Source organism: Vulpes vulpes, chromosome 16 (genome assembly GCF_048418805.1).
Source record: "Vulpes vulpes isolate BD-2025 chromosome 16, VulVul3, whole genome shotgun sequence".
NCBI classification, from domain to species: domain Eukaryota; kingdom Metazoa; phylum Chordata; class Mammalia; order Carnivora; family Canidae; genus Vulpes; species Vulpes vulpes.
The window spans coordinates 40,109,613-40,134,977 of record NC_132795.1 but is presented as its reverse complement, the minus strand read 5'-3'; the positions used below and the strand labels follow the sequence as shown (position 1 = coordinate 40,134,977).

At 42.7% G+C, this 25,365-nt stretch overlaps 1 protein-coding gene across 1 annotated transcript in view; it reads right to left on the bottom strand.

Moving 5' to 3' along the window:
• Positions 1–8,205: 8,205 nt before the first annotated feature.
• The window catches only part of HMGA2 (high mobility group AT-hook 2), a 143,438-nt gene continuing 126,278 nt past the window's right edge, over positions 8,206–25,365 (bottom strand). The window contains exons 4-5 of the mRNA XM_072743104.1: positions 23,616–23,648; positions 8,206–11,288 (exon numbers count right to left, since the gene is read on the bottom strand). Coding sequence (XP_072599205.1) covers positions 11,241–11,288; positions 23,616–23,648 — 81 coding nt within the window. The 3' untranslated portion in view covers positions 8,206–11,240. The remainder of the gene's footprint in view (positions 11,289–23,615; positions 23,649–25,365) is intronic.

The window sequence follows — 25,365 nt, the reverse complement described above, 5'->3', positions numbered from 1 at the left end:
ATCTGTCAATGTCATCTGCTTACTTTCCTGCCACTCTTCTTTCCACTCCATGTTTCTCTTTCGGTCTGTTCATCTGGAGGGTAAGTGACCTTTGTTTCAGGAAATTTATGAGATTTTTCACAACATGAAATGACTTCTGACAGAGACAATATTGGGCCTCAGCAGATCTGCTTCCTTCAGTCCAGGCCTGGAATTTTCTGCTCTGCTGTCATCCACCGGTTGTTCGGGAACACATGGAGCCAGTCACAACTGCAAATCATTCTTCAGTCATTCCAGAGGCGAAATTTAACATCGACAGTTGTTAAAAAAATTTTTTTAGCACAATCCTCTTATTTAGATGCTGTGGATCTGTTGGGAGCTCCCCATCTTTTGCTTTTCCTTTTTGCTTGGCTAAACTCCTTCCGATCTCTCAGGCTTCAGACTCGATGTGTCCCCCCTGCAGGAGCCTTTCTTGACAATGACACAACCTAAATGGGAATCCTGTGCTCCCACAAAGCTTCTGGAGCATCCCTCTGACATTTCACTTTCTATACTGCATTGTCACTACCATTTACTTTTCGTCTCCTCTGCTGGACCTGATGTTCCCCGGGTGCAGAGATTGAACTATTTGTCGTGAGGGCTCCAGTACATGACAGAGTAGGGGTTCAATAAACATTCACTGGATGGATAAATGGTGGAGTGAACAAATGAGCAAATGAATGAATGAAAGCAACTGTTACTGTGGAGAGTTCCAGCATAGTCTGCATAGACTTGAGTATGGGTCAAAACTAGCAGCCGAAACAACTGCGCGGCTGAGCTTAACAATGACTAAGTCAAAGGCTAATGAGTTAAAAATACTGGCTTCAATCCCAAAGTTAAAGGAAAAAGAGATACAAGGCTGTGCATATTTCCTGTGCTTGGGAGGAAATGAATATTTCCTGAAACCTTTTTCTCCAGCACTTTCCTAAGGAGATTGAGAATGCACCACATACTTTTATGGTCCCATGAAAGACGAAAGTAAATACTTTCAGAATGCTTTGCTCCTCATGCTGTAACCTGGCCTCTTCTTTACGGTTTGACGAGTAGGTGAGGGAAAGTTGTTATTCCTTTGGAGTCTTTCAATAGTAGTTAATGAAGACCAAGTGGAAAACTGAACTCGCCTCACCACTCACGAGATGGGGTCCTGGGTTATGTGAAGTGAAATGTTTCCAGGGCAGCCCCCTCCCCTGCCCACTCCCCACCCCCTCAGCTGGGACGTGAGATGCCCTGGAAGCTTCATGACTACTTCATGCTGTTTCACTTGCCCTTCATCGGACCAGAGCTAATGTGCACCGAAGGCCCTCACGAATGATGTGAAGATGTTGAAAGAGAACTTTAAAGGTGGTTTTAAAATTTGATCTAAGGCTAGTGGAAGGATGACTGTTTAAGGGGATGGGGTCTGTGATTACTGCGAAGTCGGGCAGTTTTTTTGTTTTTTACGATTTTATTTATATGACAGAGAGAGAGAATAAGAGAGAGAGAGAGAAAAAAAAACAAGCAGGGGGGAGCTGCAGGCAGAGGAAGAGGGGAAAGGGGAAAGCAGACTCTCTGCTGAGCAGGGAGCCAGATATGGGCCAATCCCAGGACCCTGGGATCATGACCTGAGTCATAGGGAGATGCTTAACCAACTGAGTCACCCAGACACCGGCAAGATTTCTTTCTTTAGTGCAGGTTATGGGACAGGCTAAGGAATAACAAATCAAAGGGAAAACATTTTTTTGAAACTGCCCTCTGGACATGCAAATGAGCAGCAAGAAGAAAGGGAATTATTCTACTTGGCGTATGTGTTGGCTTATGTGTTTTATTTTATTATTTCATTTTTAATCTTTTAAATTTTATTTATTTTATATCTATATATCTATCTATCTATCTATATATAGATATATATATATATCTATATATATATCATCTCCAGCAGCTGTGAAGTAGATAGTCTTTCTCATGAAACTCTAATGCTGACTCTGGGTTGCTATTTTGCTGTTTGTTGGCTTCAAACTCCAGTAGGTTCTATTATCAGTCCAGGAAGTTCCTTGTTTCTCTAACCCGGAAATATAATAGGAAGTTGTGCACACGTGAGATGTGGGAGATCCAAGAAGGCTTCCCTCTATTGAGTACTAGTTCCTGTAGAGGCTTTCTTCCAGATTCTCTCCACTTGGAACTAATCTCTTTGTGTTAGGCTTTGTGGACACCTTCGTATCCACAGAGAATCCACAGGATCTTCGTATCCACAGAATCCTAGACTTTAAACCTAGAAGGAATATTAATGATTGATCCAACCCCTATCCTCAGTCTGTAGGTAAGGAAACGGAAACTCAGAGCTCTGTCCAAGGTCTCTGAGAGCTGTAGAACCAAGATGAGAATGAAGGCCTTCTGAGGGCCAATTCCTGTCTTTTACTATGTTCATTCATCTACTTGTTCTCTAATTTATGGCCTAGTTGGGATTCCTCTGGGTGCAAGTCAGAAAAACCCAACTCTGACACACTTCAAGAAAAGAAGAAACTTTATGAGCCTTTGGGCACAACAGAATCCAGTGGGTCAAGTAATGTCAACACTTGGTCTGTCTCCCAAACTGGTCTCCAGTTTCTTCCATGCTGGCTTCATGGATGGATGACAACATGCCTCCCCCCTTACCACTCTTCCCTCAGAAGTCATAGGCATGGATTCTACTGGCCTTAGTTCTGTCAGAGTGAGAAAGGCTCACTTTCCTAGTTGGTCCCAGAAAAGTGCCAACATTAGGTCTCATGGGTTTACGATGGATTATGTGCCTGTGCCTGGACCAAATAGAAGGTCAAGTGCACTGTTATGTTAGCAAAGGAAAGTAAAATCTATGCTGAGTAGTTTGATGCAACCACAGTTTGCTTCAAGTACCTACTATATCTGAGACACTGTGCTGAGTGACTGTGTAACATCTGTTGTGAATCCATTTTTATTTATTCAGTTGGTTCTTCAAAATGAGCGTGTGGGCAGAAAGTTGAACCAACAAAATGGGGCAGAAGAAAGATTATATTCGATGTGTTGAGGGAGGGATGAGGAGGCAACAGGGAGAGAGGTTTGGGGTACAGAGCCCTGTGCAGGAGAGGAAAATTGAGGCCTGAATGAAGGTCTGGGGGGTGCCAGAGACTGGAGATATCTGGACAAAGGCCATGTGATGAGCTGCTGGGAAGAACGTATCTACTCAGCTCAGGGGTGACTGAGCATGGTTTATTCATTCACATACTTCTGGAGGGGCTACTGTGGCCAGCCACTGTGCCAGGTGCCAGGGATACAAAGATGGCAAGGCAATCCTCACATTGTACCGGGGGTGCATTATGCAAAGATCAATGCAGTAATTGCCAGAAGGGAGAAGTCCAGAGTGTTCCAAGGGAAATAAACCCTGGAGGAGCTGGCTGTGTGGAGGTGAGAATACAGCAGTGAGGCAGGCAGAGAAGGTACCGTAGAGAAACATTTAAAAGGAGACTGGAAGGACGAGGAGGAGATTGGGTAGGGTGTGAGAGGGCCAGGACAAGGGAAAGCACTCCAGGCAGAGGGTAGCAGAGCCCCTGGGCAAGTGCTCAGGTTATAGAGAAGAGATTGGTGCATTCCCAGCTCTCCTAGGAAGGTCGGCCAGTGGGAGAGCACAGGGGGAGGAAGGTTGCTAAGAGCTCAGCCTGGAAGAGGAAGGGGGAGCCAGCCCAGGCTACGCTATTGGGGCCGCAGGAGAGATGTTGAATTTTATCTGACAGCATTAGATTTGTGTTTTCAGAAAGTCCTCACTTGCAGTGAGTAGAGGAAGAGTTAAATGGGGTGAGACTACCCAGTCAGAGCACCCAAGAATGGCGGTGGCCTGGCTTGCAGGAGTGACAATGGAAATGAAGAGAAAACAGTCACACTCAAGGGGTATTTGGAAATCTTGGTTTTGTAAAGATGACTTCGGCAGTCATTGGACAGGCAGTACGATAGGACTGCGGATTTGCAAAACTTCCACATTTTCATTAGCTGGTTGAATTGTGGGTTTTATTTTCCATGACAGTATTAAATCAGCTGGGGATACGCTGAACATAATTGTTTTATGGCTAAATGTATCCCATTGTAATAAATAACGGCCATATATCAGCCTGCCACGTGCCTGATTTAAGAGTACAAGACCACAGGGAACTTGGTTGAGTCTACAGATTTGGTGACTAAACTAAAGATAAAGGAATGGGACTTTAAACTCTGGTGGCCCCCAAGAATGTTCTGGGTTCTACAGCCAGCTTGCTTGCTGCAGTTTAGATAATCCCTTAAATCTGTTCGAGCTCACATTTTCCTGCAGCATATTCTTGGGTTGATAAATGAGACAAGTAGCCACGTTCAGATGCTCCACGGTGGAAAGAAAGAACTCTGGTGGGTGGGGGTGAAGGCTCGGAGACCGCACGTGCTGTAATTACGGTGACCCCCTGGGAAGCCAATTTTGCTAAGTCACACTGGAGTCTGGGGAGCCAGAATTAAGTAATGTTCAGGATGTGCACCTAAGAGGTTTACACCAAGGAACGACTGTGTGATCGCGTAGGGTATTCAAGAGGTATGCATGAGTCCAGAGGAGGGAGCGTGGATCTAGGCAGGTTGGCCTCAGTTTATGTAACCACTCTGCCATTTGCTAGCTCTGTCTCCCCAGGCTGGTCATTTATGCTCTCTGAGCACTGTGGGAGCATCGGGGGTTCCTAAGACCAGCACTGTAATGGAGGCAACTTGCATTTTGCTGGGTTTTCAGGGGTGATTCTTTGGTAAGCAAATCCATTGAGGTCAAATACAGCGCAAACCCCAATGGGAGAAAGGAGTCTGTATTCACATACTAACAGTTTCTGTGCATGGAATGTGCAACCAAAACGGGGCTTGAAAACCCTGAAAACTTTTTGCCTACGAGGTCTAGATATTCCTGTGTGCCAAAGATCCAATAATGATAGACACCAGAGGGAAAAAATGTTAGCTTTAAGAGGCCCCAGAAGCAGGATAAAAGACGTAAACAGCCAACACTATGTAGCATCTTCTATAGGCCAAGTGCTTTCATCATTTCATATGTACAGACTTACTCAATCCTCTAAACCACCCTTTTAGGCAGAGGTTATTATTTCTACTTAAAAATGAACTTACAGACCCCAGGATGGTTGCATGGTTTGCACCAGGCCCCCCAGCTAGCTGGAGGCAGAGCCAGGATTCACACCTAGGTTCTCTGGTTCCACAGTTCACATTTTTTTTTTGTATCTACGGTGCATGGGATGCCTTGTCCAGTGTCCCAGGACATCAGTCATCACACGCTTTTGAAAGGTGATTGAACCACCTGAATTTCAGAATTAACTAAAGTTAACTGCCTAACTTGGCGTGTTGTTGCTTAAATGAGAACTCCCTTTCCTTAGGTTCCTCTAAGGTGTGGCTGACATGCCCAGCAGAAGCAAACAACATCCAGTGACACGGCTTCAGAGGACCCCAGAGACCTTCTGAGACCTCGAGTACTCAGGGGAAAGTTGTGGCCATGCTTTACGGGGCTCCCTTCTCCTCCCATCTCTCTAGGGCTGCAGCAGGCAGGGCTAGATCTGCGTCTACCATTCCTCTGTCCCAGCACCCCACCCCAGCAAGTTTCTTCCAAAGTCGGCACCCCACCATCCAGGTCCTGGCAAAGGAGCATTTTCAAATGCTGTTCTCACGTATTTCCGGGAATGTATGCCTCAACTACGGTAGGGTAGCCACAGAACAGGTGAAATCCAAACATGAGAAAATAGGTAATGAGATGAGAGGAGAAGAGGACAGGAGACTAGCAGGTCACAGGGGGTCAGTCCCAGTGTTGGCAGAAGTCAAAGGAAGGGGGTAGGGCCCTGGGAAGGCTGCTGGGAGGAAGGCGAGGGCCTAGCCTTCCCAGGGCCCTACCCCCTTCCTTGGACATGGGCCAACACTGGACGAATGGGGTGGAGGTGAGTTATCAAGGTTGTGAATCAGGCTCACAGGCCAAAGGTGAGAACCCAACTACTGTAAACCGGATGCACAGTGGGGCAGTGGTCACTGACCTGAAGTATGTCCCACGGGCCGTACCTGGTATGAGGGCAGAGGCGTGGCTGGCTTAGCATGAGTGGAGTCCCGAATGAAGAGGACGAGGCCACAGGAGCAGAGAGCCAGGCAGAGGGTCATATCCCATACTTTGGGCAGAGCGCAGACCGCCCAGTTTCACAGATGGCTAACCTCAGACTACGGGTGTGGACCTCTGTTGTTGCCTTGGACTGTCTGGACGTTACCCATATGCATTCCATATTTCACAAGTAATTTTGATTCTTTTCAACCTCCCTTCCCCCTTGAGGCCAGGTTTCCTAGATCTGAGGAGTAATCGCTCAAGGGTGACCCTACCTAACTGAGAATCAGTCTCATTCTGTAAGGAGTCATCTGATGTAAATAAAACTTGATTAAGAAGCACATCCATTTGTCTGCTTCTCCACTCTTGGGCTTCTTATTGCTTTACCTTGCTGAAGTTTCATACACTAATCTGTGGTGTGAGCTTGCATCAACTCGCACCGACTACAGTCATTCATTCTTTAGTTGTTTTTATTACTGCCCATACTTCTAAACCATTTCCCATTCCCGAATTCACCAAATTGTTGAGTACTCCTAGCCCTGTTGAACCGACCCCGCTCCCCGCATAAGAAATGCTACACTGGCTAAGACTCCGGGATCCCTCTCTGTTGGTGACGCAAGAGCTATTTTGTGAAAGCACCTGCAATTTGTCCCTAGTACTGCCAGAAAGTTCAGGATGCTTCCAGCCACCTTCAGGGTAACTCAGTAAGGTTCTATTTACACAGCTTCCCTTGGGTCCAGCTCCCTTGTGAGGTCTGGATCTTGATGGGCAGGGGTGAAATCTCATTTACCTTTATTACCCCAAACAGTATCTGGTACATACTAGGGGCTCCACTGTGATGCGAATGCATTGGCTGATCTTTTTGGACACCCTCCTTGAACTTAGGTTTAAATTTCAAATGCTGCTTCACATGGTAATTTTTATATTACTTATTGTGTGTAAGCAATAGTTTTAATTTTTCTAAAGTGAAAAAGAAAACCTAATTCAGAGATCATTTAGTGAGTCCTAACTCTACAGTATGGCAAAAATTTTATCCTCTTCATCTACTTGTTCTATTCTGGACTTAGCACGCCTTTTCTGTTTAATTTTTTCAAGCCAAAGATTCTCCGTTGGTGTATTTTCATTTTCCAGAAGTAATTCCTTCTTGTGTGCTTTTCTATATTAATAAAAATGAAGACTTAATATGGGTTATATTAACTACATTTAGTCTATTAGTAGGCTGAACTAATGATCCACTCCAGCAGGAAATGGCTTTCCCTCCCCTGAATTCTTGCAATTTGTTGCCTAAGCAATATATTTGGTTCTTTGCACACGCTGCCTGGATTTCTGCACCTGCATAATTTTCTCCAAGGAGATGATCTTTTGAAGGACCTCTTGGTCTGGGGCTTTAGCACAAAGTAGGCACTCACAGAATATTGGCTGTGAGAATAAATGAAGGAAGGAGTCAAGTAATAAATTTGACAATAAATTCCCCGACAGGAGATGTTTTAATATGGGTGAGTCCTTCTGAAGAAGCTAAATGAGGAGTTTTAGTGACAGTGGTGAAAGCACAAAGCAGATTGTAGCCTGGGAAAGATCCTGGATTCATTCATAATCAGCAGTTGAGATGTACAGGCGATCTGGAACTTGGTGGAATAGTGTTGACCCTTCCTATGGTTCTTATAAAATAAAGAGACTCCTACCCAGAGAAACTCCGCATTTTTTAATTTCTTACTCTCTTCACCAAACTTCTGGTTGTCTCTGCAAATGCCACTTGAATGGTAACTAGCAGGTCATCAGCTACTTCCCTTAACCAGCATTGTAGATGCCCAGCCTTCAGTGGAAATCCCCTGGCAAAATTTCAGTAGAAATTTTGAACTACAGCCTGCTCTTCCTTTACATTTGTTCTAAGGCCATCTTTGTAGGATTAAATGGCAGACCGTGGAAGGCGGATCTAGGGCAGCTGATTTAAGAAGCACGATACTTTAAAACGGTTATGTCAGTGTACGCAGAGGCGTGGGCACACAACATGCAGGGGGTGCGACAAAATGACTTGCGAATGTCTCGCTCCATGACCTGTTTTGACCAAACTTTATTACTCATTTAATGGAGTTATGACAAAGAGTAGGAATCAAAACACATGGGGATCACAGAGGCTGTTATGTTTATTGTGTAGAACAGACAGTGATAATCCACTAAAGAAATATTTTCAACAAGCAAGCGATTCAAAGTACAATCATAGACAGCAACTCTACATGAAGAACAAAGAATAAAGTTAGAAGACACTCGAAGGAACAGGGAGAAAGTCAACTGCAGTTCAACGTCTTGATACTTTTCTCCTGCAAACATACCTAACTTGCAGAATGGTAGAAAAGTTAAATGTCCAGTCTTACTTAGCTGAGACCAACAACAGCAAAGAACAGTCCTATAAAATTTATCTCCCACAAAAATAAACTATATATATAAAAATTTTATGATGTTCTTACTGTTCCATTGGCCACAAGCTTTTTTTTTTTTCAGTATGAAAAATGAGGTATACTGGGGCGTAAGAGGTAGTAGTGTGTTTTGATTGTACAACGTATAGGAAATAAGAGAGTAACTTCATCAGAGATGGAAATCGCTCGGTGCTCCGAGTTTGGCCAACATGAGCAACTTTAGTTTTTATGAGCTGGCCAATGAGGTTTCGAAAAGGCCCAACCGAGGATATGGAATGGGACTTTTATTTTTATGAGCCACTGTTTATTTGCTTATTTAATGCACAGTTAACAGTAAGGTTGAGTTTTAATTCTCTCCATAGCTCCTTTGGTGATTCGCAACAGTGAGCCATCTGCCAGTCTCAGAGAGGTATGTGGCCTCTGAAATGACCTCCCTGAAGTGGTTGGAAGAGAGATGGTTTTGAGTTTCATTTGGCTTCAGTACTGAAAGCCATACTGACACAAGCCGTCATGAGAAACTACCTCCTGGCCCAGTTGATAATACCATGTTAAAAAGTCAGCACACTCACTAGGAGAGAAAGCAATAAAAACTCTACTACATAAGAAGCGCTTAAAATAAATCTGGTTGAGACATATTACAAAAATCACATTTGTGTAAAATACATGAAAATATCTGTCAAGCATTTTCTCATATTCAACTAATCTTAAAGACACATATTGTTGATTGCATCATGCAAAAGCTGAGCTTGTTGCATCACACCTACAAAGCTTCAAGTTGCTTTGAAGGTTGGCTTTTATTTATTTCTTTGCAGAAAGTATGTAAAAATGTGTTCCTTTCTACCAAACGTCTCTTACAAAAATAGGTGGGACTAGGGATAGGGACAGTTTGAACAGTTTCAAACACTGACAAAAATGAATGCTGCAAGTCACAAGTTCATTCCTTTTGAAGTCTGGAGGTAGGTCTTTGCAAGTCAATTAGTCCATTGCCTTAAACAAGTCATTTGAGGTACACACTTGGAGGGTAAGATTTAAACATTACAGTCAAATTTTGTGTGCTGTGTAGTGTGGACTGAGGAAAATTATCCTTAAGAACCTAGGAGCGACTTGGGTAAAAAAAAAAAAAAAAATTCAAGTTAACGTAGAAATCTAGCAGAGAAGCTGAAACAAGTATTTGTAAAATTTTAATTAAAAAAAATAGAAAAATACATAGCCATGCTGAAACACAGTAAGGAGACTGCTTCTTTAACTGTAATGAAGTGTACAAAAAGAACCGCAGATGATTAGCATCACCTACACCCATTACGGTTTTCTTTTTCTTGCATTGCTTGTGTATAGCAGCATGTAATAAGTACTAGACTGTAAATTAATTGTAACATTCAGAGGTAGTATTGAGTAGTGGGGATATATTATTGCATCTCTGGCTAAAAGTGCAGTTTGAATGAAGAGACGGTGAACTGAAGCCAAAGTCAAGCACCTCAGGCAACCATCCTATGTCAAAAAAAACGTATTACTTGAAGTAATACATACACTTAATTTGAGGTAAGTGGTATTTAGGTCTTTCACGGAAACTGATACATAATGAAGAGAGGAGAGAGACAGAGAGAGACAGAGAGACAGAGAGAAATAGAGATCGCTTTTTTTTTTTTTAAACTGTAGTATAACTATAGCAAAAGAAATTTAGATTTCGCTCCCCTCACCTAATTCAGGTGAGCTCATCATGCATTATTCTGCTGTACCCTCTCATTAAATCACCGAGAGGATCATTTTGCTTGTCTAGGCGCCTTACATGCTTTGAAGGTAACAAGTGTGATTTACTGCGAAATGGCATTTGGCTCTAGAGGAAGTAGGTTCTAAACCCGGATGAGTGTTTTCCAGAAAACGAGGGCCTGTGAGTCCATCGCTTACTCCTGCGGACAGGTGCGACGGCCACAAACACAGGAGTGGGCAATCTCTGTTCGCTTCCTTCCCTTTTACTGACAAGTGAACATAACCTGATCTGGTGTGTGAGCTGGATGAAAGGATACATCAGCATTTCGTCTCATTTAGAAATACAGATTACCAAAAACAAAACCAAAAACCAAAAAAAACCCCCAAAAAACCAAAAACCAAAAAAAAAAAAAATCAAGTAAGTGTCTACGAGATTATACGAAAAAGAGAGAAGTAGTATATCTAGTCCTATCTTTGGTGTTCTAAACAGAAGCTTCACTAGGGCGAGCGGGTCGGGTGGTGGTTGAGGTGTACACAGTGTTGAACACCGCGCCTTTCCCACGGGAATGCCCCACGTCACGGGCGAGTGTGACACTTCCTGGCCTGTGTGCAGTGCAGTGACTGAGTGAACCCGGCTTGGAGGTCTGTGGGTTTTTTGCTTGTCTTTTTCCTCACCCACCCGCTCCTGCTTATCAGGTCAACAAACTATTAGTAGGTTAAGAAAAAAGAAAACAGTAATTAAAAGTTGCATTGTTAAACTGTGTCCCCTGTGTTTACAGCAGTTTTTCACTAAACCTGGGACTGTGAAGGGATTACAAAGGTGATTAATATAGTCCTTTTTAAGGTTATGTGATTTCTCCCCCACCCCCCAGGCCCCCCGCCCTGCCCCCCCGCCCCCCTGCCCCCCTCCCCCCCCAGATGAAAGTGGAAAGACCATGGCAATAGAGAGTAAGTGGTCACTGCAGTGTCTTCTCCCTTCAAAAGATCCAACTGCTGCTGAGGTAGAAATCGAACGTGGGCGCCCCCTAATCCTCCTCCGCGGACTCTTGTGAGGATGTCTCTTCAGTCTCCTCCTGGAACACACAGAGGGCACAACCATTACACCGTGTGGGCCGCTCAGGGGGGCCCTCCTTCCACAGCCCGCTCTGCGGCCTCCAGGGGAGGATGCGGGTGACTGGCCAGGCCTCATTCCCAGGCCTTCTCAGACCGTAATTGAGGAATCAAGGTGTTGTTTTTTCCCAGAGCAGTTGTTAGCCACTGTTGACTTAAGGCCTGACGTCATGGCGGCTGGTCAGCAAATTCAATTGTTCGCAGCCCAGAGACTGTCAGGCCAATGTGAGCTTACTCACCAACTAGAGTAAAAAAAGAAATGCATTTCTTTTTTTTTTTTTCTTTTCTTCTTTTTTTTTGGGCCTGAGAGCACGCCGGTCACCACCACGGTTAGAACCCCAGCGCACGAGTGCAGCAAGAAAGGGAAATCCTTCCTTAAGCGTCACGCGTGAACCTGTCCCGCGGATGCTGGCAGGAGTCGCTGGCACCTTTGTGACGCTTACGAGATGCTTTTGGGCACCGTTTTGTTATTGTTCCCGTTGGATGGACAAAAAATAAAAAAATCAAAAAGGCCAGGCCCAGCAAGCAGTGCCCCCCAGGTCGCGAGGGAGCAGGGCCAGGAGCTGGGCCCGGCCTGGCGGGACCACGACACCGCCGCCAGGGCCCACAGGCAGCCCGAGCACAGACGCGCCTGGCAAAGGGCTGCAGGAGCGGACCGCTAGCTTCCTTTCCAAATCCAGTTCCTCATTTTTGCATTTATTAAAACACATTTTAAGACAATGAGCAAAGTCTGGCATCACGGCCGAATGTCAATCCTAAATCCACCTCGACCGAACACCGAGCAGTGGGCAGGCCAAGTGGAGAAAATCTAATATCTAGGTTTTTGCAGGGCCTCCTCTTCCTATAAATCTAATTCTTCCTTCTCTTTCCTTTCTTCTGATTCCTTGCGGCTCTGGAATTTGCTGGGAGTTTCTGCAAGCTGCCTGGGGCCGCACGGTTCTCGTTGCCTTTGCTTATTTAACAAATGTGCAGTACCTTTCAGGACATGGGTGGTAAAGCGGAGACAATAAACATTTCTGATAAAAGTGTCGTTGGTGAGAGGATGATTTTTATCAAATGCTGCACACTGTCTCGTAAGACGGCATGTGAAAAAGATCTAGGGGAAGAGGTAAACATTTACTCCTGCCGCCAACTGAGCCCCCTTTAAGAATGGCCAGCTTAAAACAGCTTATAACAGTCTTCATACTTTAATAGATTTGATTTTCCACATGGCTTCATTTTGTCTGGGTGGCTAACTGACACAATTTATACCTCTCTTCCTTTCCCAGGTCACCACAGTACACCATTCAGTAAAGCATGCCTTCAAGCTTGTCTGCGTTATATGACCAAACTTCCATTCATTAGTGTTTGAAACACTTCAGCTGTGAAGGAGCTCCTAAATGCTACCATGTGTGACGCTTTTGCGTAAGAGCAGCAAACGGGAGGGGAAAAGGCCCACGTGAACGGGCCCTCGCACACGCACAGGAATGCACGCGCATCTGTGCACACACACGCACATGCCCTCGCTCACCCTCTCTACCCTGGGCCTTAACCACAGGCCACTGCTTACTGCAAACCCCTTTGCAAAAGGTTCCAAACATTCCCTTGCCCCAAAGACTCAAGAAAGCTGTAAATCCTGGGAATCAACACACATACAAACGAATGGATTACAGCTTAAAAAATAGAACCACAGCAGCACCAAGTCAGGAGATTTCACACTGGTTTTGTTTAGTCTGCTTCGGGTTATGTGGGAAATGTGGAACGTATGCATCGACTGCCCCTCCGCCCCCAACCCTCAAACTGAGGGCTCCACATACTTAAGCAGCAGGTTTATACCTCTTGATAGGCAACAGGCCATGACCCTGAGATTCTCCATGGAGTCCCGGCCACAAAGGAGGATGTAGCATGATCAAAGCCACAGGCAGACGAAAGGGAGACCAGCCAAGGTTCAGCTGCCCCCTGACCCTGTCTTTTCACTTAATATTTAAATTCCAGAAAGTCACTAAGCTGTTCGGCAGATACGCTCTTCACGGGTCCCCAGATGACTCACTTCTCGTTAGGACACGAGGTGTGAACCTAGGGCACTGCTCTGAGACGGACCACAGCACAAAAGCCGCCAGGCCTATTTCACGCCTTCCTCTTACGGGGAACAAACTAACAAAGCTGGAAAACCTTCTGGATTTGGCTGTAATTATTCCAATTCCTACCAGCTCGATTTTTTTCTATACTATCTGGAAACCAAAGTACTTCCAAATCCAGAAGGAAACAGAATTTTCGGGCCATGAACTCGCAGAGGCCTTGTGGTAGATGGAATGCATTCGGCTTTTCAAAACATTCCCAGAAACTTTGCTTGATTTGAGCTCTTGAAGCTCCCGAGATGTAAGTGGTTTATTTAAATCCCTTCGACACAACTCAGCTGAAGATGATGGTCCCTCATATTGTTTCCTTTACTTAACCATTCTTAACACGACACGGATAGTTGTTTTACTAATCTATCTTTCCGCTGACCTTGAAATTCTTCTACTAGTAGCCGTCAGTACTGGGTTAAGTAACTAGGCTGTCAGAGGGTGGGGGCCGCAGTCTGTTACCTCTGGGAAGTGATGTGGCTCTCACATGCTCCCAGTGATGGTTTGCTCCAATGTCTAGTCAGTGGAGCATTCCCTCTTCTTGGCATGGCCCCCCCTGGCCACCCTCCAAGGGTCAGCATGGCTGCCAAGCGGATGACGGTGGGGCGTGTGGCACTTCTCACCCCTGCAAACCTCTGTTGTCACCTTTTCAGTGACTTGACTTTTGCTATGTGTGTGGTTGCTGTGACAAAAGCATGGGTATAATTAAGAGAAACCTTCCCTGTCAGGAAAAAAGATGACCTTGGAAACCTCATCCTCAGCTGCCCTGTGCGTCGCAGCTCACCAGACCTCACACAGGCCCTTCTATGCTGCAAAGCGATGGAGGGGCTGAGCAGCTGGGTCTGGCCTCCCCCAGAATCTTGCTTCCACCGTAGAGCAGTTGGTTGGGACACCTGAGATGCAGTCCCCTTAGGTGACTTAGGAGACACTGCCACCCGTTCTAGACAATAGCTTGCACTTTGAGATATTTATTTCAATGACTTCACGTTTGCAGCATATGGGCCAAAGGAACTTTGAGCTCGTGTAGGCCCCCCTGGCCCCCCCAAAGAGCAGCTTTGAGGCAATGAGGAGATGGGAATCCCATAGCTAGGAGTTACACACATCTCGTTAGAGTCTGGGCCGCAAGGTGGGAAGGCAAACAGCAGCAGTCTGGTCACGGAGGCCAACTGCTGGAATAGGGCTGCAGGAACACGGGATAAAAGGACTTTTCAAAAAAAAAAAAAAAAAAAAAAGGACTTTTCAAAGTGGAAGTGCATAGTGACATTTTTATGAGCACCAGCCACCACGACCTCTGAACACCGAGCAGCTCCCAGCCATTCACGCGGCTACTTTACAAAGACCACGGAGGCTGCACTATATCGGGGTGAAGCGTGCAAGTTTTGGGGGAAGAAAACCGAGGAGAAGGAGAGGAAAGCGGGCAGAGCCGGAGAGCTCTATTTTTATTATGACTCCTGGAAAATTGCGCTCATTTCGCCTTAGTTTTTCTTTCGTTCATGAGAAGAAAAAAAAAGGAATTTAATAAATGTAACTCTTTCACTGCTTTGGTTAAGCTTGAAAAAACACGCCACTAAAACCTAGCAATAGAGTTTGCACTTATTTCCATCCTGCATGTGGCATGTACCTTTGGGTATGCTTCCGCTCGTTGATTCAAAAGGAGGAAGAAGACGGCCCAATATCCAATCTTATCCTTTAATGCCTGGTGGAATTTTAAAACATCTTAAGCGTCTAATCACAGATCTTAGCACACAGACTCAAGCGTGGGTGTGTGCTGGGAGGAAAGTTTAGTATTTAATGTGAGAGCCGAAACTCTGGGTTTAATTTTCAGATGCAGACTAAACAGCAGGTCTGCAGTGGAAGGGAGGCCAGTGAATTCTAAATGGAACCAGGAAACGGAAATACCCTCCTTGCAAAATTTAGGACTTGGGTCCCCAGGATCCCCCTCTCTGTGTGTAGTAAAGAGTGCAAAAGCACAGAAGACCATGTCGGCTTTAATAAATCCTCATTTTTTTTTCTCCTTGATTGCAAAGAATTCTGTAACTCTTATTATGGAACGCTGCAGGCTAAAAATACTTTTGTAATTTAAGCTATCTTGCCAATAAACCTACAAATACCTGGTTGTCTAGAAAGAGTCGTTATAGTTTAATGACAAATTCTTTTTGTCATCTGAATATGTCCAACTCCTTAAGGCCTCGGAATGACACATTCAAGAGTTTTTCACGTTCCTGAGTATCTCCAGCCAGTCCCATCAGAGCAGAAATAATGGACTCTGCTTCAGTAGCAACAACCAGAAACCGATTTTTCAAGTTCCATCTGTGGCTAAATGATCCGCAAGACCACAGAGCTGAGTTTTTCTGTTTCTCTGTCAGATAGTTTAATTTAAAATGGATTGAGGCTGTTTAACTTAATGGAAAGTGATTATTTCCTCCAACTAGGAAAACTTTACATCAGATTAAAAAAAAAATATATATATATATATGTTAAATGGAACATATATAAACCAGATAATCTGGCAAGTGGAAGGTATTCTGGGTGGAAATGCCAGCAGGGAAATGTATTTTTTACCAGGAGACCCTAAGAAGTTGGGATATTTGAGGCATTTGCACCCCATCCTTTCTTTATTTTGGCTGAATGGGTCTAGAAATATACGAGTGTCGGGACTACCTTGCATGTGTCACCACCAACTTAAAAAAGTCAGTGTTGAGGAATGTTTAAGGGAAAGATGGTTAATCCTAGAGATCGCTGACCACCGACATCAACCGTGGCATTAATGGACTCATGATATATTTTCATTGTGACCCATTTAACCCCCAGCAGGGAGTGAGAAAAAAATGTGACAACCAAATGGGAAATTAAAAAAAAATTAAATTCAATTTGCCAACAGATAGTATAACCCTCAGTGCTCATCACACATGGGAAAATTTTGACAACAGAAAAGAGTAAGACACCCTGTAAGATATAGCATGGAATAATCATTGTTAACTAGTTACTCATTCTATCTTTATTTCTTTACCCATGATTCAATGATAGACTGCTGAGAAAGGAAACATTAAATAAAAATGAAAAAGAAAACAAAACAAGATTTCATTGATTTCTAAAATGTACTCTTGTTTGTCCCATCTGCACCCCATAACCCCATCAGGGTTATGTCACCGAGAGAACCGCTTACCAAAGGAGCCTCATGGTTGAAAAATAGCTAAAGATGTAGTAAGAGGATTTTGCATGAAGGAAGCATTAAGAAGAAGGAAATTTATTTGAACATCTCCAAAACTGTGGAGGGGTGTTCTTGTTTTCATGCAAAGTAGTTTTTATTTTTATTTGCTTTTTTATTTTATTGTTATTATTTTTTTAGCGAGGGCGAGAGAGGGGCCGAGGGAGAAGGAGAGAGAGACTCTTAAGCAGGCTCCGTGCTCAGCTCCATGCCCATGACCCTGAGATCAAGACCTGAGCCAAAACCAAGAGTCGGACGTTTAACCGACTGTGTCACGCAGGCACCCCCAGCAAAGCAGTTTAAAAAAAATGATTATGTCAAAGGACGTTTTCTTGCTTTTCTATGTGTATAAGTTTTTGCATATGTGTTGTTTGTTGCCAGGGAGGAGACCATTTTCTGGATTTCAATCAAACATTTTTCACTGAACATTTTTCATTACCCTGAGTTAGGGCTTTTGGATAAAATTAGGAAAAGATCAGTCATACTAGTAGGTCAACAAATAATTTCTCAATATACATTTGAGAGTCTAGCAAACACTTTCTGAATGTAAAGGAAGTGTCTTGGACAAAGCAACATGTTACTATTCAAACATTTAGATTTTTTTTTTTTTTTTTTAGAAAGACGAGGTTCTAAAACTAATTACAATTGGAGCATCTGGGTAGCTCAGCGGTTGAGCGTCTGCCTTCGGCTCGGGGTGTGACCCTGGGGTCCCAGGATCGAGTCCCGCACTGGGTTTCCTGCATGCAGCCTGCTTCTCTCTCTGCCTATGTCTCTGCCTCTCTCTCTGTGTCTCTTATGAATAAAGAGATAAAAGCATTAAAAAAAAAAAAACCTCCTATAGGAAATCTGGCAAGCCCAGAAACTCTAAATTTTGCCTTGGGTAGGTTTACATATTGCCCCAAATTGAGTGATGTTCTTCTACTTCTGTTAGAAGTTTGTCATTTCTCTGAGACATTCCCTGCCAAGACCCAGCTTACTTGACCCTGCCCATATTCCTTTATTACAAGGGTGATCAATCATTTTGATAGGTTTCCTTGCTCTACCCCCATGCTATTATATCCTTGAGCCACTTTACTGTAAGGGTTAAACGTTGGCTTCTACTGTGCTCTCTCCTTTTCCCTTGACCTCTGCAATGTCACAGGTCAGGGGTTAAGTCAAAAAGTATTGCATATACAACAAAACAGTGCCACTCTGGCGGGGCTTTGATAGAATTCTTCACGTTTTGCCAGTTGGTACCGAACATTTACTGGCCCACAAAATGTTTTTACCAGCTTGAAGGAGCATAAGTGGGAAAATAAAAAGAAATCAGTACTCTTTATGACTTAGGCAGCATAAATCATGGTGTTCCCTGAGTGAGTAGAAGAGTGACTATTTGCAAGTCTGATTTATTAGGAACTATTTACTGCATTGGCCGAGGTACCATTTAAAAGACGAGAGAGTCTTTTAGATTGAGAACGCTCTCCCCTCTGACTCCCTCCTCCTTTCTCCTTTGTGTGTCTAGACCCAGAGCCCCCAGTAAAAACGCCTTTTGGAAGAACAAGATGCTGACTGCAATCCATCAACTTGCTTGTCCCAAAATGAAATCTCTCATTTTGCTCAAACAATGTTTAGGTTGTCTGAAATATAAACATCCTTAAAACGGCCCTTGAAGTCCCTGTAAAAACATTCAACCTTTCTTCTTCTTCTTCTTTTTTTAAGAAGGGAAAAAATCCCACGATAACTGAGCTTACTGAGAGTTCTTTGCCCAGGTACACACCTCCCACAGAAGATGTTACTCGCAAGTAAAAACTCTACTTTCAAACAGAAAGCGTTGTTTCCACTCTTCCAGCATCAGAGAACTTTCCAAGCCTCTCCCTGGGAACCTGAAAAGGAGCAAGTTTATACCTGTGTTCCTTGCTGGAGGTGGAGCTTGCCAGGGCAGCACAACAATGAGGACTTTGGGTTGAAAGTTAAGGAGAACTATCAGGATTTTTTAAAACCTGTTTTCCCTTTGGGTAGGACTCAGGTGAGAAAAAAAAAGTCCGAATTAAAGAGCAGGAGACACTTCTGATGTCTGCTTAAGGCCTTAAAAGAAGGAAATCAGGGAACGCGAGAAGATATCTGACGACCCAGCAAAAACTTTTTAGAAGTTTGAGATGGCATGGGGTTTATTCCTATCAAAATAAAAACTTGAGGAACAACACTCCCTCTGTCAATAATAATAACCAGATACTTCTGTGGTGTTATCTTATGAAAATAACAATGACAACAAATCCTACCACTGTTTCCTACTAGAGTTAAGGATGTGATCCATGTGGTTGAGAAGTCAAGGGCTTCACTTTGCTAAAGAACTAACGTATTAGCTAATTTCTATTTATTGCTTGATTCTTCATTTTCAATGAAAATATAGTAGAGCGCCCCCCCCACTATGCTTCGTTTTTGCTATTCTTATAATTTAAAAGATTAATGTGAATATTGCTGATTTTTCCCCTCTAGATTTTTAAGAGACCATTAACTTTTCCATTAGGACGTGGGACACACTTGAGGTCTCTAGCTGATGGCACCTGGTGGCCTTCATAAACACAACCCCCTGCGGTAGGGCTTCCCTTACATTTTTATTCTTCAATTGGACACATGTATTTATATACATAAACATATATTGGGATTTTGAGACTTATCATAATTCTAGACTTGTCTCCTCAGAATGAATTTTGCTGCTTTGTATTCCAGTTTCAAGAAGTGGCATTCTTGAAGCTCTGGGGAGCTTTCACAATGTGATGACATTAGGGTATTTTACAATAGAGTCTTTGTAATTCCATATAAATGTGACACACATACAAGAGAAGTGATTCTGACTGTTTTAGTCCTAATGAGAGGATGTAGCCATTACGGTAACATTTCCTCCTTAGTTAAAACAACCTTTATTTTTAAAAAGTACAGTGAAAACACGGGAGGTCAAAAAGATAGTCGCTTTGAGCGAGTGAGAATTCCAGGATTTTTGAGAGTATAAACCTCTGGAAACGAAAAACCCAGCATCCAAAAAATAAGTCACACCATAGCAATACTCCCTGGAACTTATATTTTGAATCTCTCAAAATTTTCTTGGGAGCAAAGGGCTATGTTGTCCTTATCCCAGGGCATGGGTGGATTAATGGGGAACAGAGAGATTAATTCACCCAGTGATGGGGCCAAAAAGCAAAATTTAGGTCTTTTTACACACTGCTGCGCCCTTTTCCTTAGATGCAAAATATTTAATTGTATGAAAATTTCACCACCTCAAAACAGGATCTGAATGTAGCCCCTCAAAGTACTGTCGATGAAGAGAGGATATGAGCCTGAGTTTATCCAGACTGCCACATGGAAAAGCCATCTGGGGGTATTTTGAAATAAACAGATGGAAAAGGAAGAGATCCTTTTGAATGTAGTGTTAAATTTACATTATCCTCCATGAACTTCCACGTAGCCCCCGTGTTTATATAATTCATCACTGTATCCTTAGACAATATAGATTAGGAAGCCCAATGAGCTCATGTTCTTCTTCTTCTTCTTCTTTTTTTTAACTCTAAACTCTCCTTGGGAGGGCGTATCTAGAGCAGGGTCTGTGAGACAGCTAGATGGATCAGTGAAGGCCAACCCAATCCATCTGTGCCTTCTCTGATAGTCTTGATTCTCTTGGGAAAAAAATTTATGCTTTCTTGATGTATTACTGACCAATCTGCAACCAGTTTCGGCCACATGGATCATCTGCACCTATGATTTATTTGTTTCTGCCTTTCTACTTCTGCATATGCCACTCATTTCATTGATAACATCTTCCTTTCTTTCGCTAATTTACATCTCCATTGTCCCCTCTGCCACTAAACAACAAAATCAAAAGGCTTCCAGGGGCGCCTGGGTGGCTCAGTGGGTTGAGCGGCCCACTCTTGATTTCAGCTCAGGTCATGATCTCAGGGTCTTGGGATCCAGCCCCATGTGGGGCTCCGTGCTTAGTGGGGGGTCTGCTTCTCCCTCTCCCTTGCCCCTTTCCCCAGCTCACACACTCGAGTGTACTCTCTCCTTCTCTCTCTCAAATAAATAAATAAATCTTAAAAAAAAAAGTCTTCCAGGAATTATGCCCTTAAGTAACACATGGCATTCCACTCATCCATCTGCATCCCCTCTGTTCCTCTTACACACTGATAGTCCGTGGTCATTTGTTCAACAAATGTTCAAATGTCTTCTAATGCATGTTCGCCGAGTATCGTCTTCAGCCCTGGCTGGCTACACATTAGAGTCACTAGGAGAGTTCATAAAAAATACTGACGCTTGGGTCTTCAGACCAAATAGTCAGAATCACAGAAGGGTGGGGTCAGTAGTGTGTAGGTAAACTTGCTCCCCAGGAAAAAGAGGGTTCTGATTTGTAATAGTTGTCAATTTTCATGCCTTAAAGGCCCACACCATAGTGAATTTTAAGCTACCCTACTTGACATCACCGAACACACAATTTGAAAGAGATGCTTACAAGTGGTTCACAAGGGCCGGCTCCTTACATGCTACTGGGCAGGGTTCAGGGGTAATATACAACATGTGATAAATACACATATACACACACACATATATATATATATTTCATATGGATATATATAATAACCACATAAATATATATATGATGATATATATTACATATTATATATATGTTTATAATGTCTAGGTTATTCTAATATGCAGTCAAGGTTAAGAACCTCAACTAGGAAAAAAAATTAAAAAAAAAAAAAAAGAACCTCAACTAGATCACACATTTCCCAGATGCAATCTGGGAATTTGTTTGCCTCATCTTCCCTTACAACGCCAAGAACAGAGACTGAGTCAATGTCATTAGCAGACCACATAAGGTTATTCATCTATTGTTCATAGCCAGGGATGCAACAGTGAACACTGCAGTATCTATCATTTGACCCAAAGCCACTGACTTTTATTTTTATTTATTTATTTTTTAAAAAGATTTTATTTATTTATTCATGAGAGACACAGAGAGAGAGGCAGAGACACAGGCACGGGGAGAAGCAGGCTCCACACGGGGAGCCCCATGTGGGACTTGATCCTGGGTCTCCAGGATCACACCCTGGGCTGAAGGCAGACGCTCAACTGCTTAGCCACCCAGACGTCCCGGCACTGACTTTTAAATTTACGTTCTCTTGATGTTCTTACTGATGAAAGATGAGAGGCTAAATACATTTGGAATCACCTAGTTAAAATATCATTTTAATTTATATTTTGTTTTGTTTAAATATTGTCTACAACCAGTCAAACACTGGACATTTATTTTTAGTACTCCTTATCACTCTTGGCTTATAGGAATGGGGGCAGCCGTGAGAATTTTTTTTTCACATTAACTCTCTTATTTTACTTAAAACAACATGTAATTATTCAGACACATTTCCCCTATATGCTTGCATGTGTTTATAAGCTTCAATTCCCTTTCAAGCAGCATTCGTAAAGCATAGTAGACACATAGGATTACTTGGATGGTCTTCCCCAGGCAAGCCACCACTGTCCCAAGAGAACAGGGTGGAAAGTACACTTTGTAGAGACCTCTAGGGAAAAGATCCCATCGATATTTTAAATTATATGAAAGAGATCTACTACAACGAACAGAACTCTGTAACCCATGACACTGGGGAACAACTTACTTCAGCAGGTTCTGCGTGAAATACTCAGATCTCCTGGGCATATCTTTTTTACAATTTATTTATTTATTTTAGGGGGGGAGGGGCAGAGGGAGAGAGAATCTCAAGCAGACTCTGTACTGAGTGCGGAGCCCAACACAGGGCTCAATCCCATGACCCTGAGATCACTACCCACGTGGAAACTAAGAGTCAGATGCTCAACTGACTGCCCCACCCAGGAACCCCCTCATGGGCATCTTTTTAAACCCAGAAGGGGAGAAGAGTGGGACATTCTTATATTTTAAAATCAGCTCACATACTTGGCAATCATGGTTAATTTATTCTTCAGACTTTTTTCCTTCAAGATGTATTTCCTCAATAAATATGATTCTTATGTTTTTATTATCAACTACATTTAGGACAAGGCACATCAGGCATAAAGAATAGAGAAGTAGGGGATCCCTGGGTGGCTCAGCAGTTTAGCGCCTTCCTTTGGCCCAGGGCGTGATCCTGGAGTCCCGGGATCGAGTCCCACATCGGGCTCCCTGACTGGAGCCTGCTTTTCCATCTGCCTGTGTCTCTGTTTCTCTCTCTCTCTCTCTCTCTCTGTGTGTGTCTCTGATGAATAAATAAATAAAATCTTAAAAAAAAAAGAATAAGAGAAGTAAAACTGGTTCCTAATTTTGATGCTGCCAAGACTTCAGAAAATGTGATCCAAGCCAATGAGGGAGGACTTGAGGATTCATCAATCTGCAAAATTGGTATAACTTAATTTCCCAGTTCCTCTGCCTTCTTTGGGATTATCAAAAGTTATGGAATAATGAAATGAACAGAATACGTCTCCTGTCATGAATCACAATATATTTTTCAGCTAGTAAGCCCTGTTTCAAGTCAGTGTAATATGGATCAATAAAAGGAAAGGACAAAATTTGATGTTTAAGAGTTAACAAAAAACATGATAAAGTTACTAAATGTTTGTTTTATATGAGGCACTGAAATAAAGATTTTACTTTTCAAAGTATTTATATTTGCTTTGTACACTTCAAGCTTTGGTATTCTAGGTTTTTTTTTTTTTTAAGATTTTTATTTTTAAGTAATCTCTACAACCAACATGGGTACTGACTGAGCCAGCCAGGTGCCCCGCCCCCAGGGTTTTTAGTGACACAATCTATGTATTCTTGGCTTTGTCTAAAGGACACAACAAATGTGTAAGAATACTGTGATACTGACATAACCAAAAGTAGAAAAATACTAAATAAAAATTTAATTTGGGGTCGTATCTTTTTTACTCTACTAAAAAGTAGTAGTAAAATATTAATTGGGAGGAAAAAAATCATAATGATCATCTCTTACCTGAGCAGGCTTCTTCTGAACGACTTGTTGTGGCTGAGAAAGAAACAAACAAAAAGGAACCATTATATTTTAAAAGGAAATATACATAATAAAAATAACTAAGTATGTATGTTTTAGATATAGACACTTGTCTGCAAAGTAAAGATAAAAAATTGGTTTGAAAATCAGATTCACTTGAGGAGTGGAAGGGTCTAATTTGTTAGCATTTTGTTTAAAAACACTCAGCTTTCTTGAGACACAATTTACATACCATAAAATTCGCCCATAAGGTGTGTAATTCAAAGTTTCTTTAGCGTCTTCAGAGAGTTCTACAATCACCATCAAGACCTAGTTTTATTTTATTTTATTTTTTTAAAAGATTTTATTTATTTATTCATGAGAGACACACAGAGAGAGAGAGAGAGGAGAGACACAGACAGAGGGAGAAGCAGGCTCCATGCAGGGAGCCCGACGTGGGACTCGATCCCGGGACTCCAGGATCACGTCCTGGGCCAAAGGCAGGCGTTAAATCCCTGAACCACCCAGGGATCCCCAAGATCCAGTTTTAGAACATTTTCACCTCCTCTCAAAAAAATACCCCATACCCATTATCAACTGCTCCCTATTCCCTCCCGCGGTCCTGGTAACTCTCCCATCCCTAATCAACCTCTCAGCTTTCTGCCTCCACAAACTGGCCTATTCTGGAAACTTTAGGTAAATGGAATTATACAATATATGGTCTTTTGTGTCTGGCTTCTTTTACTCAGCATCATGTTTTCCAGGGTCATCCGTGTGGTAGCACCCAACGGTACTTCATCCCTCTTTACGACTGAGTAACATTCCATCGTATGGACATACCACATTTTGTTTATCACCCTTCAGGGGATGGACATTTGGGATGTCTCCACCATTTGGCTATCACGAACAATGCGACGGACATTCGTACGTAAGTTTTAATGGAGACATGTTTTCATTTTGCTTGGGTAGATAGCTTGGAGTGAAATTTCTGGGTCATACAGGTAAACTCTATGTTAACAACTTCATGAGGAGCCACCAGACAGTTTTTCAAAGCAGCTGCACCATTTTGCATTCCCACCAGCAATGGGTGATGGTCCCAATTTCTTCACATACTTGTCAACATTTGCTATTGCCTGTCTTTTTAATTATAAACATCCTACTGGGTGTGAAGTTCAATGTCACTGTGGTTTTGATTTGATTGTCCCTAATGACAAATGATGTTGAACATCTTTTCATGGGCTTATTGGCAATTTGTAGACCATCTATAGAGAAATACTACTCAAATCTCTTGCCCACGTCAAAGTTTGTCTTTTCATTATTGAGTTGTAAGAGCTCTTTACATGTTCTGGATATGAGGGTCATCAGAATATGATTTGCAAATGTCTTCTCCCATTCTGTGGTTTGTTCACTTTCCTGATGGTTTCATTTGCAGACTAATTTGTTATATTTATATCTATAGCTCCTAAATTATGTATGAAGAGCAGAATTTGTTTTTGAGTAAAACATCTGAGGGAAGCTTTTTTTCTACCCAGATAAATTAATTTTCCAATAATTAGAGTATTTGAAAGATATTTAAGTTATTCTTTCTTGGTAAAAGTAGCATCTGAATCCTAAGCTTTTTGATTGATTACTCCCAGTACTCACTCTCATGTCTGAATAGAAGCCTTACTTCTTCTATCTACACATCACTAGGATTTACAGACACAACTGAGCCACTCGGATGTGGACAGGGACATGCTTTTGTGGCACGAGT